At 40.5% G+C, this 18,666-nt stretch overlaps 1 protein-coding gene across 2 annotated transcripts in view; it reads right to left on the reverse strand.

The window, feature by feature from the left end:
- Window positions 1–896: 896 nt before the first annotated feature.
- The window catches only part of LOC121433222 (lymphocyte antigen 75), a 122,996-nt gene continuing 105,226 nt past the window's right edge, over window positions 897–18,666 (reverse strand). For both annotated transcript variants that reach the window (XM_041631570.1, XM_041631569.1), the window contains 4 exons: window positions 8,388–8,504; window positions 7,073–7,243; window positions 5,061–5,087; window positions 897–1,378 (listed from right to left, as the gene is read on the reverse strand). In XM_041631570.1, the coding sequence (XP_041487504.1) occupies window positions 1,182–1,378; window positions 5,061–5,087; window positions 7,073–7,243; window positions 8,388–8,504 (512 nt within the window). In that variant the 3' untranslated portion in view covers window positions 897–1,181. The remainder of the gene's footprint in view (window positions 1,379–5,060; window positions 5,088–7,072; window positions 7,244–8,387; window positions 8,505–18,666) is intronic.

Consider the following 18,666-nt stretch of genomic DNA (forward strand, 5'->3'; position numbering starts at 1 on the left):
GCTGACAATACGGTTGATCCTTTACAGAATGCTACAGCTAGTGTGATCTGCTATAACACTTGCTGCTTTAGTCACATGACTCTTGGTAAGTTATCACCAGTTTGTGGTTAGGAGTGCCATTAGTACTATCTCTGAAGTAATAAAACTTCTAAAGGAAATCAGAATTACTTGAGCTTTCTTCTATTTTTATACTGATGATGCCTCTTTATTTTATTTTATTTTGGTTTTTCGAGTCAGGGTTTCTCTGTGACTTTGGAGCCTGTCCTGGAACTAGCTCTGTAGACCACGCTGGTCTTGAACTCACAGAGATCGGCCTGCCTCTGCCTCCCGAGTGCTGGGATTAAAGGATGCGCCACCATTGCCCGGCCGATGATGACTCTTTAAAAACTATGTTAGGGATACCAAAAACTGAATATTATCTCTTGGGTTGTACTTGTTTTCCCTCAGATCTGGCGTGCATGGTTTTCGTGTCATCAAAATATGTAATTTCCTCATAGTGTTGGAGAAGGATCTACCCTGATCTACCCTGTGTAGTGAAAGATAGGGTGGTCTAGGAAATCTTTGCTCAAGAGACATAGAGGTTAAACCAGCTGGCTACCATCTCCATGACCTCTTAGCTAGAGCTGTATTTTCTTTGGAAGAATCTGTAACATAATTATTTGATTATAATTAAATACTGCTTGTCCCAAATGTTCTATAAAAACAATAAACAAGTGTGGAGTATCAGAATCTGTAAAATGTCTTCCTCTTTAAGAGAAACAAAGGAGTTGATTGTCACCATTGTCACCATAGCCAGTGAGACCACTATTAAAGGGCAGGCTTTGTACAGCTTCTTCCTGGTGCTATCAGTAAGTAGAGTCGTTGCAGGATAAAATGGAACTTAATGGACAGAGTAATAAGAGCCAGCATTTTAGCAGCTTTATTGTACACAGAGGTTTCATTTACTCAAATGAAAATTACCTAAGAAAACTTTGAAGTTAGATCTATAGTTTCTTTTCTAAAACCTGCTTTTTAAGAAAAAATGAACCAAAACATTACTATTTTGTTACAGCGAGTACATGAAAATATTACGAAAATAAAGGGAAAAAAAGCTTCAGTTTTCTGTGGTAACTTTTATATCAAAGCCTTGCACAGGACATCATTAAGGGTATTTGATACGATGGTTTGATAATATTGAAGTCTCAGTCCAGCTGGACAGCACAGTCATCATCTGCAATTACCAAAGCGCAGTCGTCATTGTAAGGTGATTGCAGTGTGGTTGAGAAGACACTGAAGCCAGAGCAAGCATTCCTTTTATAGAGGAACCAAATAATTGCTCCCAAAACTGTCAGAGTTACCGTGCCAGCAATCACCAGAGTTGATATTAAAATGTGGTTATCTAGAAGGGAAAAAAGAAAGATTACAGGCAGTCAGAATACAAGTTGGAAATATTTCATTTGGAGCAGTCATTTCATCCTATGTATTTACATGTACAATTTCCCAACTGATTAGAAAAAAGTTACACGTTCTTTACTAGAGATTGGTCCTTCTAGGTAGGCAGAATGGTTCAGTGGGTAAGACTGATAACCTGAATTTGTTCCCTAGGCCCACAAGGTGGAGGGGCGCCAACTGACCTCCATGTGCATGTCATGGTCCGCACTTGTGTATACACAATAAAAGTGAGACCGTTTTAAATAATTTGAATTAAAGCATTATAGTTTTATGCTCTACTGAGTATCATTGTCTATGACTTAAGTCTCTTTTTCCCTTCAAAATTTTGGAATTCACACATACTGTTCTCTTGAGGATCTAGTGGGGCCTGATGGTCTATCTGCCTTTGATATTTATAATTTGCCTCACAGAAATAACACTAAAAGCTACAGTATCCGCATTTTTGTTTCTCTTCATATAATACTGTGTGTGTGGATCCCCTGGTTTACAGATGTGTGCGGCCTTTCAGTTGTTGCCTAGTCAAAACTTGATCTTTCTCTAAGAATGCAGTTTAACATTTAGTAACTGGGATGGCAGATGCGTTATACATAATGAAGGATTACAAATTACAACTTCATTGCAGATGGATTTTTACTTAAATATGCTAAATATTTTAACTAGTGCTTCTTAAAGTGTGACCTAAAAGATTAGAGATGAGTTTGCTAGCTCTGGCCAAATGTCTTAAGGTCAGGAAATCATAAAAACATTAAGGTTATTCTCAGAGAGTTTGAGGTCAACTTGTGCCTCAAAAAAAGCCAAGACATGAATTGTTAATTCAAATGATAATTTTTATAGTTACCTTAAATGTTACAGTCTTAAAATGTTTGACTTTTGACTCTACCCACATGAACACATTGAGTGTTGATGTACAATAACATAGGAATATATATTTTAGTGATAACATACAGAAATGTAGCAAAACATTTTAGGCTGAAAGAACAGCATGATAATCTAGGGTTGTGTAGAGATACATATTTACAGATTCAAAAGACCTTTTGATTTACTTGTGGGACAGCAGCCAAGATTGATGGGACACAGTATGTGTGTATTCACATGTTATTCAAGTAGCCTGTGAGTGAGTTGCAAGACTTTCTGTTGACTAGGTAAAATGTGCCGTCTTCTTACCAAAGTTACAGTGTCATTGAGGCCAAAGCCACAGTCCATCATTTAAAACTGCTAAATTTCAAGTTATTATCAACTGCACAATTTATTCTGGGCATGATTCAAACAAGTTTCCTAAATCCATTAAATAGGCAATAGCAAAAGCTCCAAGCATTTGGTTGTACACACTAGGATAGCCTTTGTCTCCTCTGTAATATACTTTAATTTTTTGTGATCAGCTAACCTGATTCTTCTATAGTATACTTTCATGCATCCTCGGGTAGACTAACTTCCATGTGCTTACCACACCTAGAAGTGCCTGGCATCAGGAAAATGAAAAATCAGTAAGTTATACACCTACATGAATGACCAAAATCAGAAATGGGCACTATTATCATGTAAGTATAAAGCACATCAAGCTCCCAGTGCCTCACTAGTGGCAGTGCGACCCAGTTTTACCACTGAACCGGTACATGGTTTCTAACAGAACTATTGTGTTACAAGGTATTTTGGAGGATATATTTAAGAATGTTGGTCAAGAAAAGAGAATGTAGGTTGCTCTATTCCTGTTCATTTCAAAGTAGAAATTAAACCATTAGGAAGCAAGAGTAAAATGTTTTAATACAGCTAAGCAGTAGGAAAAAATAAGTATATGCAAAGTTTCAGAGTGGAAGAAGCCAGAGTAATATATAAAGTAACTGAGGAGGAAAGGAAAGTGGACCAATGTGAGTTCATGGCCAGCTTGATTATACTGAGTTCCAGGCTGTCTCATCAAAACAAAAAGCAACAGCAACAAATCCACATACTGTAGACCACAGTGAAATTCATGAAGAACTCTTCTGTTAGGCACTGGGATGGAGAGGAAGTGTTTAGTGAAATTAGCCAGACAATATTGTATTGATGGGGGTTATGGAAGAGTGACTAATAGGAGTGCCTGGAGTACTTGTAATCAACGAGCAATATGCAGGTATAGAAATGATGCAACAGCTGTCCAGCTGATGTGTTAATAGAGCCCAGTGGTTGGGTTGTGACGTAGGCCTTTAAACGGAAGGGTGAGAACATGGGTGGTGGTGATGTTAACTATCGTGACTTGACAGTTCTACTGGTGGATACATAAACATAAGAGTGCACATTGCCCTATTATACCCAATGATGTACAGGTTAAAAGTTACTAATTGATGAAAATCTGAAACTTTTACCATGGATACTTATTGCTACTGGGAATACAAAATAGTACAACTCCATACCAAGACCAATACTGATCAGTTATAGATTTCATTTTCAGCTTTGCAGTCTCTAGATAAACATACACTTGTGCTAGGTGATGTGTTTATTGAACCACTGTTCATAATAGTAAATATATGGAAAGGATCAAATGCAAGTTGCACACTGGTTAGTGTTTATGTACATACTGGCAGGGAATGCAGACCAGTTTATATATAGGAAGGGAAATGAAAAAGATCACCAAGCTATTAATAAGGAGGGCAAAGTAAATCATGTTTGCATTACTCCCCTCTCAGCCCCTGACCCCTACCCGTTGCCTACTTCTCCATCTTAAAAAACGTTACAGAAGCCGGGCGGTGGTGGCACATGCCTTTAATCCCAGCACTCGGAGGCAGAGGCAGTCAGATCTCTGTGAGTTCGAGGCCAGCCTGGTCTAGAAAGAGCTAGTGCCAGGACAGGAACCAAAAGCTACGGAGAAACCCTGTCTCGAAGAAAAAAAAAAAGTTACAGAAATGGGTAGGATGGTGTCCAGTAAGGGTAAACTACAGTAAGGTAGATGGGTCCCATGCTTGCCTTATATAGTTTTAAATTCAAATCATATAATACTTGCCCCTCTTTAAAAATGCATAAGACATGTTTTATGAACTGTACTTACGACTATGGGGTCTAACCTTTAAACAGTATGTAGTTCTTTTCCATAAAAATCATAAGCACTCCACAGAAAAAAATGTTAAAAGGGGGTCCTTTCATGTATGTGTTACTTTAAATGTCAGGTCTTTTTTAAATTTAATTTTTTACTTTATGTATATGGGTGTTTTGACCCGTGCACATGCCTGATGCCCGTGGAGGCCAGAAGACAGGATCAAATCTGGATCTGGAGTTACAGACGGACATGAATCATCATTGTGGTGCTGGGTAGACAAACCTGGGATTTCTGGAAGAGCAGCCAATGGCCTTAGCCATGGAACCATCACCCCAGCCCCTAATGTGATGCTTTATTTAGACCTTTCTATATTCTGATAAAAGGTTTTTATGTTACATAGTTATTCTGTCTTTTTTATTTTTCGAGACAGGCTCTACTGTAACTCACTCTGTAGACCACGCTGGCCTCCAACTCTGAGATCTGCCTTCCTCTCAAGTACTGGAATTAAAGGCATGCACCAACATAATATTTTTAAATGGATTAACAGTAGTCTCTTAACATACCAGAATTTAAATATATATTTTAATGTATGGAAAAATTTAAGACCAGAATGCTAACTTACCTGATAAATATTTCTTGTCATATGGAACTAAAATACAAAAGAAATGAAAATTAAACATTTAAGGATGCCTTAAGATTTATTTTATATACAGTTGCTTAAAATGGATACTCTATGAGGTTAATATTCCCATCTTTACTGCTTCATCAAGTATCTATCTTACCTGTTTTGAATATAGTTTTTTATTTTCCTTGTTTTGAGACAGGGTTTCTCAGTGTATCCTGGCTGTCCTGGAATTCACTCTGTAGATGTCATACTCAAAGATCCACCTAATTCTGCCTCCTGAACGCTGGGATTAAGAGTGTGTACCACCACTGCCCGATGTCAAATTTAATTTTTTGAAATTAAATACCTAAGCTGGACAAAATGCATACTGACTTGGTTGCTGGAAAAAGAATAAAGGAGCTTTATAAAAAATAGTAGTAGATGATAGAAATAAAATAATTCTGATTTGAGAGTCTTTAGAAAACATAAAAATTAATCAGCTGTGGACTTGCTCAGTGCTTCTTATTGATTTAGTTAATAGTTTTACATTCCATGCATCTGAGTGTTTTGCATGTACACATGTGCAATCCATCCCATACCTAATGCCCATGGAGGTCAGAAGAGGCTTCAGAACTGGAACTGGCCGAGTATGTGCTGGGAACTAAATCCTGGTTTTCTGCAAGAGCCACAAGTGCTCTTAATCTCTGAGCTATCTCTTCAGCTCTCTTCTGGTATTTTTAACTAGTGTTTGTTTTATGTAATGGTGCCCTCAAACTCAGTAGGTGAAAGGAGCCAATCTGCGTGTGTGTGCATGGAGGTAGTTGAAGGGGGTGGGTATTTGCCTACCACCATCTGGAGGCTAAAAAGACAGTGATTTTTAAATTTTTATTTTTATGTAAATGAGTGTTTTGCCTGTATGCATGTCTCTGCACCATGTGTGTGCCTGGTGCTCCTGGAGTTGCAGACAGTTGTGAGCTGCTACGTGGATGCTGGGAATTAATCGAGGGTCCTCTGGAAGAGCAGTCAGTGATCTTAACCTCTGAGCCATCTCTCCAGCCCGCAATCTTAGCCACTGAGTCATCTCTCTCCAGACTCAGCTCACAACATCCACACACGTAGGGGAAAACAAAACAAAATGCTTGAAGTTGGGATGCCACTCCTATAAAACCACAACCAGGACTGAGCCTGGTAAAGTAAGAGTAGACTCCAGAAAGGGGAAAACTCAGAGCCAGAGGGACACTTTGATTCATAGTTAAGGAAAGATTATTTAGGATTGGATTTGGGGCCAGGTATGGTGGTTTTTAATCCCTGTACTCGGGGAGGCAGAGGCTGATCTCTGTGAGTTGAAGGCCAGCCTGGTTGACAGAGCGAGCTCCAGGACAGCCAAGACTTTTCAGAGAAACCCTGTCTTGAAAAACAAAACAAAACAAAAGGAGCTGAGCTGGGAAACATTTTAAGCAGACCATACCATTTATAGTTCTCATTTTTCATTTGCTGACTGAAAAAATACTCAGAATTTTAGAACAAATTATCCTCACGGTTTAACAAATAACATGAAAACATTGTGGAACATTTTAATTTTGTTTGTTAAACTTTAATAGATCAGAAAGTATATTTTAATACAGAATAAATCATGAAATATGATGCAGTTTTAATATGTCATTTTGTTTGCCTAAACAAAAGGTATTAGTTTTGTAGGGAATCTAATTCCTTAATGTTAGAATTTTAAGATTATTCAATATTATTCTTTACCACTTCTCAGTCAGATCACAGGCAAAGAGGATATGGAAATTTGTTTGAAAAACAAGAAATTTATGGACTATTAGGACCTCCTAAGAATAGGCACACAGAATAAAGTATGTCTGGTTCCCATGATCCAGCTCCACTCCTGAAATGTAAGGATTGCTGACTTCCATCAAGCAGTATTCAAAAGTCAATCCCTTGACTTGTGAGACATACTATGTCTAAGAAAGGTATTCCAGAACTGTGTGCCTTATCTTCCTAGAGTGGAAAAAGGTAGTCTCACTTACTTGCAGCTTTGCAGAGTGTCCCCTCCACAGAAGAAATTTCACAGTTTCCTTTTTTCCACTCGCCTGTCTTGGTGTACAGGAAACCGCAGGTGTCAACCAGGTCCTCGCCATCTTGATCTGCCCACTTGTCAAAGGTCATATTTGAGTTATCAAACCACTTGAAACTTGCATCTGTCAATTGAGAAATAGTTTCAACATTATAGCAGTTTTCAAAGGTGTTAAGACGCAAAGGAAAAGATTTAGATTCAAGGTAGAAACTTACATATTTATGATCTAATTTTTGGTTGTAGGAGTAAAAGTTGTAGAAGGAACACTATCCTATCAAAAGGTGAATTAAAGAGAATTCTGGAAAAGGTGTTGTTTTTGTGAAGAAAAACGTTTTGGTGAAATAATTTAAAAATAGTTAATAACATTAATAACCTCAGTCATTTCATGACATTTAACAATGTGACTAATGGGGCTGGGGAGGTGGCTCAGAGGTTAAGAACACTAGTTGCCCTTCCGGAGGTCCTGAGTTCAGTTCCCAGCAACTAAATGGTGGTTCACAACCATCCATAATGAGATCTGGTGCCCTCTTTTGGCATGCAGGCAAACATGCAGGCAGAACATTGCATACATAATAAAATCTTTTTTAAAGTATGTGACTAATACCTCTGTATACAAGTACATACATGCTTTATATATTTGTATATTATATTATAATATATAAATTATATATTATACACTATTAGATACATATGCTTTATAGTGTTGCATACTAATAAAATTTACATTCCTATTATGTAACCTGGAAAAGATAATTTATCTCTACCCTATTAACAGAAAACACTTAACACTTCTTGTAGTCCACGGCATCTTAAGAAAATACTAACCCTCTAATGACACTTTGATTCAAGTAAGAGGATCAAGTGTGTTTCCCATTTGTGAAGCACTTGGAGTGACTTGGGGAAACACTGTGGACACTAGTCTCTGGTGCACATTGGAAAATGCAATGCCAGAGACATGCATTTCATCGGGAGCAGTGGTTCTCAACGTGTGGGTCATGACTCCTAGGGGAGAGGGACACAGTCTTTTTACAGGTTGCTTTAGACCATCGGAAAACACAGATATTTATTGATGTTTGATTCATAACAGCAGTAAAGTGAGAGCTATGAAGTAGCAATGAAAATATTTGTGTGGTTGGGGTCTCCACAGCATGAGGAATTGTTTTAAAGCAGTAGAAAGGTTGAGAACCACTAATGTAGAGAATTAAGGAACCAAACATCCTAAGTCTCACTAACAGTTAATCATGTCTCACAGGGTAAATACCACTTACCATCGGTGTCATAAAACATGCCTAGCAGGAGGTCATCCGGGCCTTTCCATTGCTTTTGTAAAGTGTCCAGTATAAAAGCATTTTCTTCTTCGTTGTGTATACTTATCATATCTGCTCCTGAAATAATTTGAAAAGAAAACCAATGTCAAGAATCAATGAAAAAAAAAAGTCAGGGGGTGGTGGCACACATCGTTAATCCTAGAACTTGGGAGGCAGAAGCAAATCTCTGTGAGTTTGAGGCCAGCGTGGTCCACAAGAGCTAGTTCCAGGACAGGCACCAAAGCTACAGAGAAACCCTGTCTCAAAAAAAAAAAAAAAGTCATATGTCACTAGAAATGTGTGAAAAGTTATCACTGGTTATAAAAATAGATGAAATTTGGGATCTGGGAGCTCAGCAGGTAAAGCGCTAGCTGGCCCTGCAAGCCTGACCCCGAGCTCAATCCCTGCACATAAAAAGTCCGATGTAGTTACACATATCTGTAATCCCTGCATGCTTATGTAGAAATAGGGGTGCACACAGGAGAACTGAGCCGGTAGTATGAAGTACAGCAGCAGAAATGAGAAAGACCCTGCCTCAGTAAGGGGGAAGGCAAGAACTAACCAACTCCCAAAAGTTGTCCTCCAAACACAGGTGCATGTGCTCCCATGAACATACATCCACACAAAAGTGACAATTTTGCAAAGAGAGAAAAGTGAAACTACCAGATCTGCAGACTAGCCCGTTCAGCATTTATTGTAGAAAACGAACTGATAGATGGACAATCAGTAAAAATGAGAAGAACAACTTCCTCTGGGAAAATTTGGTGAGACATATCAGAAAACCTAAAGCACCTTGAGCAATCCGTAATAGCATATTCTGTGTTAATCCCAGCCTGTCCACTCCAAACAGGCACAATGATTAATCACACATTGAACTGTACACTGATTGCTTTTCCCGGGCATAATCATTACAGCTTTTTTTTATGACATTGAAAGATTAGGGCCACAGTTACCAGAATGTTAGCAATGATTATCTCAGGGTGGTCCAATTTAGGCTTTGTTTTTTTTTAACCTATTTACATATGTTTTTCTAAATGATATTTGATGATAATTAATTGTGTGATTATGAAAAGGCTTTTAAACTGAAAAAAGAAGTCTGACCTTCACTACACATTGAAGTCAGAATGCAGCATGGCTTTCCAAGTCCACCGTTTTAATCTCGTGGGCCTTTCATGCTATGCATACCATAACTATGGTCGTTAGACTGAAAACTCCCCTCCTGCCCCCGCAAACTCATATATTTGAATTCTTGGTCCCCAGTTGGTAGAACTATTTGAGAAGGATTAGAGGGTGTGGCTTTGTTGGAAGAGATGTGTTACTGGGGGTGGGCTTTGAGGTTTCAAAAGCCCATAGCATTCCCAGTTAGCTCTCTACCTCTTGCTTTATCTTGTGGATAAAGATGTAAACTTTCAGCTACTACGCCAGAGTTATGCCTGCCTGCTGCTATGTTCTCCCCCACGATCGTCATAGACTCTAACCCTCTGGAACCATGAGCCCCAAATTAAAACCTTTCTTTTGTAGTTGCCTTGGTCATGATATTTTGTCCCACTGCTAAGAACATATCAGAGAATGGGCTATCGTTGTGATAGTCCTGACCATGTGGAGGTTTTTTTTGTTTGTTTTGTTTTGTTTTGTTTCATTTGGAAAATGTGCAAGACTTGGAACTTTGGACTAGGAAAGCAGTTGAATGCTCTAAAAGGGGCTTACGGGGCCACCCTAGGAGGGCCTTGGAAGACAGTAGTGTTAAGAGCAATTTGGACTATAGTGGTCCAGCTCAAGAGATTTTAGAGGTGAACAATATTACCAACTGGGCTAGAGACCATTTGTGTGATATTTTGACAAAGAATGTGGCTTCTTTCCCTCCTAACTTGTCCTAAGAATATGCCAGAGGTTAAATTGAGATGTTTTGGAGTGATTTCATTAGCAGAGGGGATGTCAAGGCAGTCTAACACTGACTTCTGCGGTGTTATCAGTCATCACTCTTACGCAGGGCTTCCATGGAAAGGAGCAAGCAGGGCAGAAAGAAATAGAAACATACAGTTTGAGGAGAAAAACGCCACCAGGAAATTTAATGTTGGAGGCAAGGATTGTGCTGAAAGACATAAGCATAGGCCTAAAATAAAACGGGGTAAAAGAGAGTAGTAGTTTACTCAGGCTGAGGTGCTGCTACCCAGCCGACCTTCAACTTGGAGGCCTGGGGGATTTTCTTCTCCCAAAGAGCAACAAGAAGTCAAAGCTTATGCAAATGTGATTCAAGGAGAGGTCCAGGCCCCATCCCAAGCAGGCAGCAGTGTGGTTCTGTCTTGAGTTCTGAAAGACACTCAAGACAAGGGGTTTGTACTTCTTCCACAGCTAAGAAGAGCCGATGAGGCCAAGTGTGTGGCAAGGGAGTCCCTATATGAAGGCCTGAAGAGGTCACTGCTTTTAGCTGTGACATGAAGCCTGGACTGTATTGGAGACCCCAGGATATTGGCGGTGCCAGAGCTGCGGCGGTCTGTCAAAGAGCGCTGCATATAGGGAGTGGTGCCAGCCCAACGGAGAGAAGGAGAGAAGTGTGTTGCCGGCAGCAGAAGCAGGAAGGGCCGAGCTGCTCAACCCTTTGAAATCGGACACGGAACTATAGGAGTTTGCCTTGCTTGGTTTTGGTCTTAACATTGGTCCACAATGTCCTCGGTGTGTCCCATCTCTTCCCTTTGGAAGGAAAACGCATAGTCTGCCCTATTGTAGGTTGGAAGTATGTAATTTGCCTTTTGATTTTACAGGGACTTACAATAAAGAGATTTTCCTGAGTCTCAGAATAGACTTTGGACTTTGAAACCATGTTGAAAGACTCTGGGACTTTTGAAGCTGGATTAAGTGTAATTTGCATTATGATATGACCACAAGCTGTGGCAGCCAGGAAGAGGAAACATCTTAGTTACTCCTCAATATCTGTGCCGGAACTCCATGACCAAGGCAACTTATGAAAAAAAGTGTTTTTAAAAAGAGTTTAATTTGGGGCCCATGGTTCCAGAAGGTTAGAGTCCAGGACAATCATGGGGGCGGGGAATGCGTGGCAGGCATGGCGCTTGAGTAGCAGTTGAGAGCTTGATCCACAAGCAAGAGGCAGAGAAAGGTGCCTGGGAGTGGAATGAGCACTTGAAACCTCAAAGCCCACGCCCCTAGTGACACATCTCTTCCAACAAAGCCACGTCTCCTAATAATTTCTAACTGGGAACCAGATATCCAAATATATGAGGAGCCTGTTGGGGCCAATCCCATTCAAACCACAACATCCTACCGGTATATTGTCTATGAGAAGCATGTATTATGTTTTCAGCTGTTGTTATAAGTTTATAATGCATTTTTATATCTTGCTGTATATGTATATTATATAACATTCAGAAAGCTTTTTCTCGATTAATAAAGGGTAGAAAAGATGAAATCAACAGTTTTCATAACTGAAAATTGCCAACTGTTTTTTCAGTACTTTATTATGTGTAGTATTGTGTCTTTCTTTGACTTTTAGTTACGCTACTGGATGAATACATTAGACACTTCTGGATTTTAGCTGGGATTTTTACATGTTTTGCACTTTAATTCTTTGGTCCTTTGCTATTTCTATTAACCCATAGCAATATTCTAATATGTGTTATAAAATTATAGTTTTTTAAATAAGTGCCAGCTGATGCTATCACCTCCTGTGTGTTAAATGTCATGTGTACTTTTAATGATATATTTTAGTACTTAATGGTGAGGTGCAACCAAACTGCTATTCTAGAAAAATCGTTGGGAGAAATATTCAACATATAGAAGTGTCTTAGTTAGGTTTCTATTGTTACAATAAAACACTATGACCAAAAAGCAAGTTGGGGAGGAGAGCGTTTATTGGGTTTCCACTTCCATATCACAGTTCATCATCGAAGGAAGTCAGGACAGGAACTCAAGCTGGGCAGGAACCTGAAGGCAGGAGCTGATACAGAGGTCATGAAGGGGTGCTGCTTACTGCCTTGCTTCTCGTGGCTTTCTCAACCTGCTTTTTTAAAAAATAGAACCCAGCACCACTAGTCCAGGGATGGCACTACCCACAATCAGCAGGGCCCTTTGCACTTGATCACTAATTAAGAAAATGCCTTACAATCAGATTTTATGGAGGCATTTTCTTTTTCCTTTTTCTTTCTTTCTTTTTTTTTTTTTTTTTTTTTTTTTTTTTGGTTTTTCGAGACAGGGTTTCTCTGTGGTTTTGGAGCCTGTCCTGGAACTAGCTCTTGTAGACCAGGCTGGTCTCGAACTCACAGAGATCCGCCTGCCTCTGCCTCCCGAGTGCTGGGATTAAAGGCGTGCGCCACCACAGCCCGGCTGGAGGCATTTTCTTAACTGAGGTTCTCTTCTATACTCTGATGATTTTAGTTTTGTCTAGCTGACATAAAACTGCCAGTACAAAAGGTACTTTGAGATTGTTAATCTCAAAGATGGGAGGAAAAAGACCACTTACCCAAATCATCATGGCCAAATTAATTAAAGCAAGCCTTTTAATTCATGTACATGGGCTGCCTCCTCCTAAGGCAGGGTTCAAGAGGTCAGCATTGGATGTGAGGAAGACAAGGTTTTTAGAGTTCAGGGGGATTGGATGGGAAAAATAGTCCGGGTTCCAGGAGCAGAACATAAGCACATCAAGTTAGTCCCTCTTGAAAGAAAGACATGGTTGCAAGGAAGTCATAAAAACAGACAGTCATTAACAACCTTTTGAAACAAAGGTCGGGTTGCAATATGGTTAAAAACAACTTTTGGAACAAAGACATGGTTGCCATTTTCTAGAATAGGCAGTACAGAACCATTTGTAGTTGAGGTTACAGATGGGGCATAGCCCAATCGTTGAAAAACAGAGGTTTAATTATAAACAGGAATGAACTTTGTCTTTAATATAAGATGTCTTTTGAGCCTAAGATGGAAGCAGGCTGGTTCTTCAGTATTCAGTAATGAGTTTTTTCCCCTACCTTTTCTTTGATCTTTCTGCAGCCAATGGAACTTTAATATTTTAAGCACTGTGACCTAATTAATTATTATAAAGACTTAAATTATTGTATTTGGCAAATAAGACACTTTCCTTCTCTTAAATGACATCTTGAATCCCCAATGAATATATGTGCTCAGGCAAAATATTTTTTTAACAGCACATTACTAGCAGCAATACCACCTAATGAGATTTAATCTGATAGTTTTGCTCTTTTTCTGACGCAGGTCTTTTCTCACAAAAAGTAAATTGAAAGCATTTGTTACAATAGGCAGCTTAGTTTGAAGTGTTGATCACTGTTTGTTTGTTTGTTTTGTTTTGTTTTTGTTTTTTTTCAAGACAGGATTTCTCTGTGTAACAGCCCTAGCTGTCCTGGAACTTGCTTGCAGACCAGGCTAGCCTCAAACTTACAGAGATCCACCTGGTTCTGCCTCCCAAGTGCTGGGACAAAAGGTGTGTACCACCACGCCTGGCCTACCATTTTTTATTTAATCAGTTTAATGTGTGTGTGTGTGTGTGTGTGTGTGTGTGTGTGTGTGTGTGAGAGAGAGAGAGAGAGAGAGAGAGAGAGAGAGAGAGAGAGATCCGTGAGAGCATATGCACATGGGCCACAGCACACACGTGGAGTAGGGACAACTCTGGAATTGCTTGTGCCTTTCCACCGTGAGAGCCATGAGCCTTGGGGATTGAGTTCGGGTCGTCAGGCCTGCACGCAGTCAGTGTTTTTCCTGTTGCTCTATCTCACCAGCCTTTCCCTTTACCACTTGCTCATTCCACTGAACGTAACACCAGTATAAACCAAGTAAATGAGCCTAAGCCCTGGGCAGACTGCAGATATAGCTCTCTACAGCCCCTAAAGTAAATGTCACGTACTTTCTATAAACCCCAGTAACAGGTTTAAGATATGACTTTGGTGTGAGAGTACTATTTTCCCAAATTAGCATGATGAGCTATGATTCTAAACAAAACACCACCAGGGCCCAGAGTAGGAATGCTGATATTGTTAGATTTCTAATTCATGTATTAAGTGGGAATTTGTAGGGTGGAAATAATGAGCTTTTTAAACAAAACACATAGGATTATTAGAAACGCATAAAGAGTTTTAAGAAATCAAATCAGTAGGACTTTATGTTTTAAGGATGGGGTGGGTGCTGGAGATTAAACTGAAAACCTCACACTACATCCTTGAACACACTTTTAATTCAGAAAAGGGTATCATTTCTACCCAAGAGCAATTTAAAAATTCCCAGATAGGTTCCTTACTTCAACAGAAGGCCAACAAGAGTTCAGAACAAGCAATGGGAATCCGGCTACAAAACTGTTCAGTGTTTTAAATTCAGTTTTATCTGCTTTGCTCAAGAAAATATATTTGCCTCATAGAGGAATCCAGGAAGGGGTTTTTGCTTGTGTACAATAAACAGTTGCTTACCTGATACATATAAAGGCTGTATTTTCAATAGAAGGGGGGAAAAGTCTTGACAATGAGCTAATATAGGATCATGTCTTTTCATGGCTTGAAGCCTCCAATATAGTTCATGCTGCTGAAATCTACATTTGCATCTAAATATAAGAACTATGAATTGTTGAGAAAGAGGAAGCCATCAGGCATGGCTGTGAATGCCTGTAGCCTCAGACTTGGGAGGCACAGGCAGGAGAAGTGAGGAAGCAGGAAGCCAGCTTGGGCTTTCCACATAGACTATGTGGTATGGCCTTGTTTTAAAAATGGTTTTTGAAAAAAAAATCTCATTTTAAAAATCTCTTAAGACTCAAAAAAATTGCTGTTCTACCCACTGCCTTGAAATAAACCCATATAGGCATATTAGAAATTGTGTTTTCCCCCTCCTAAAAGCCAACATGTCAACACCATTTAACAGCTATAAACTTTTCAAGGGGAAATAAATGTGTTTATGTACAATGTGGCCAGGCAGTCTTGGCATGCACTTGTAATCCCAAGACTCAAGAGGCAGAAACAAGAGGATCAGACATTCCAGGCCAGCCTATGTACACAATGAGGGCCTGTCAAAACACACAGAATTCTGTGGTCCTTCAACAGAATCACTAAAAGTATATTTCCACTTATTCCTTCTGCAATGAATATGATTTTAATTAAATATACTTAGTATAATTTTATAGCCTTCCAAAATGTTGTACTAGTAGGCTTTCAAAAACTGCAGTTTTTATTTTATTTTTTATGTGAGAGGATTTATTATATTGGCTTACATGATCAAATTGGTTATGAAATTTCATAATGGCCATTAGCACAGTGGAGAGCCAAGGGAAGCTATGGTGGCTAAGTCCAGGATACCTTAGAACAAGAAAAGACGCTTTAGCCCAGGTCCTACATCTCGGCCCAAAGGTCCAATATACGCCCCGAAGCAGTTTGAACTCCAGGGTCAAAGGCTGCGGAACCTGGAACCAGGTCCAAGGGTTGTAGCAGTGGACCATACGCCTGCTTTTGAAGGAAGGACAAGAGGGAGGGTGCTTTGTCACTCTGTCTTCTCAGCTTCATTGCTCCCCAGCTGACTAGCCGGCACCGACCCACTCCCAGAGCAGGGTCTTCCATAGAGAGTGTGTGGATCCGTAGGCCTTCCTCCCCAGAGAACACTCTCATGAACATCCTCAGAAGTCATTCATCGAATCTCTAAGCATCCCTCAATCCAGTCAACTTGATAACCCGAATTTGCCACCATGGTCTGCTTCTGTTTCTGTGTTTACACTAGCTGCCCTCATTGGCCCTAGGGATTGAACTCAGAGTCTTGTACGTGCGAGGCAAGTGCTTCAACCATGCAAATATGCCCCCAGTCTTTATTGTTTGAAAGAATGTTTCACTATGTAAGGGAAGCTGGTTTGAACCCCTGAGCATCCTGTTTCTGCCTCCTGATTATAGGGGGGCATCACCATACCCAGATACTTCCTTGTCTCCCCCCATCCCTCCACCCCTCTTCACTATGTATCCCTTAGCTGGCCTGGAACTCACAGAGATCTGTCCGACTCTGCCTCCCAAATGCCAGAATTAAAGGTAGGCAGGGCATTGCTAAGAAATGGAGTTAGGAGTTTGACCGAGAGAAACGTGTGATGAGATGATCAAGTGGATTTTTAGGTTTACCAGGGGAGTAACAGTACTTTTAAAGAACTAAAGACCAACACCACCAACTCATATTTCACCTAAGGCTGTGTGATTTTAGATTTCACCAAAGAATCCCCAAACAACAAGGCGCTTAACAGAAGCATGTCTTTGGGGACAAAGAGCCGAGTACATAAGCTGTCATTACAGCAAGCACACCTTTAACCAAAGAAGATTGGCAGGACAGTTTCCTGGTGGAGCAGGAACACATATAGTCTGCCCGTGTGAGGACCTGGGCTCGATACCCACACCCAGGGGATCTGCGGGATACTCAAAACAACACAAATGTTGCTGGGGTCCTATGGCAAATGCCTGTAATCCTATCTACTCAAGAGACCGAGGCAGGAGGTTGAGGACAGCCTGGACAAGGTGCACAATGAAAATCTGTCTTAAAAAAAAAAAGCATTTTGCTGAGAGTGTGGGGCATGCTGTAGCCCCCGCTACAAAGAAGGGTGACACCTGCCTGTGTAAATCGTGAGAGCCTGTCTCAACTTACTTGTTAAATTTGAACCATATAAGGAGATGGCTCAGTGGATGAAGTGCTTGCCCCACAAGCATCAGGACCCGAGTTCGGATCCCCAGAACTCAGCATCGCTGATACCGTAGCACATGTATAGAACCACAGGATTCCCAGGGCTAGACAGCAGCTAGAGACAGACCCTCCAGAAGCCCACAGGTCAAGAGACCCTGTCAAACAAGATGGAAGGCGAGGACCCACACCAGAAGTAGTCTTCTGCATTTGCCCAGACTCACACACATGAACAACTGAGCCGGCTGTGGGTTTGGGGGGCTTTTTGTTTGCTGTTACTCTATAAAATAAATAATGCTAACTTGTTACACATTATGGAGTTGGAATACAAAGAAGATAATTTGCCAAGATATGTAACAAGCATTAACTTTGCTTTTAGGAATCCCACGGGTTTTTGTTTGTTTGTTTTAGAGTGAGTTGATATTGTCAGTAAATTATAGGTGAACATTAAGAACCAGAACCATATTATAGGATTCAGACAAGCTGATGTTATTTCTGCCACCATAAAACTCATTCCTGCTGCGTAACATTGTTCTACAGCTGTTGCTCTCGTGTCCCCGGATTCTTCACTGAGGGAATGAATTACGGATATTCATCTGCCCAACCTTCCTTCCTGCTTTTTTCCTTGAATCCATTTCCGTTGGGAATTTGTTCTGAGGTGCAGAGAGATTTCTGTGTACATCATAACTGACATCCACACCCGTGCATCCGAAGATGAGTTCTTGACCCCCACCCCGCTGAGCCGGTCACAGCCTTGACACAGCTAGTTACTCTCTCTTCCGTGAATCAATTTCTTCTCTTGGATGCCAGAAAATTTACTAGTCTTTGTACGGTCTAGACCATGGGTGTTCAAGTATGTCACATGAGTTGCAAGCAAGTCACAACAACCAGCCTAGAATCATGGGGAGGGCAAAGAGACTGAGAGGTATAACTGAGTAATCAGGAAGAAACATTGTTGGCAATTGTCTTCGAAGACTCACATTGTCAGATCCTGGGTAAGAGAAGACGGGGGTGGGGGGGTGGGGGGGTGGGGGGATGGGGGAGTGGGGGGACGGGGGGGGGTGGGGGGGATGGGGGGTGGGGGTGGGGAGGGGACGGGACACACAAACGAGCACTTTGCATGCAAACACGAGCACCAGGCCTAGGTCCTAATCTTGGCTTCTGTTATTATTAATCTGTGTGGTTTTTGAACAAACTATGAATTTAATTTTGATAAAGAAGAATAAATATACACTCGATAGGTCAAACCACGAAAACTGTGAAGTGCTTAAGGGTCCAGGCACAGGACACCGTGGGAATGAATTTTCCGGAAAATACATTTTGTAGTTGGCTTTGACTAACTGAGCTTTCACTCAGCCTTGTAACCAAGTTCATCATACACCTTGAGGTCATCTAAAACCACGTACTCAGTCTGTTTACATGCAGAGCGCTCAGCTTGTTTAAATTAAACTTTCCTTTAAGGAAGTAATATAGGGGCCAGAGGGAAGGCTCAGGGGTTAGAACACTTGCTACTCTTACAGAGGAGTGGGGTTCAAGTCCCAGCAACCACAGGGTAGCTCATAAACCATATGTAACTCCAATTCCTGGGGATCTG

Source organism: Microtus oregoni, unplaced genomic scaffold (assembly GCF_018167655.1).
Source record: "Microtus oregoni isolate MIOR12 unplaced genomic scaffold, Mior012 000037F_ref0000500, whole genome shotgun sequence".
Lineage (NCBI taxonomy): Eukaryota > Metazoa > Chordata > Mammalia > Rodentia > Cricetidae > Microtus > Microtus oregoni.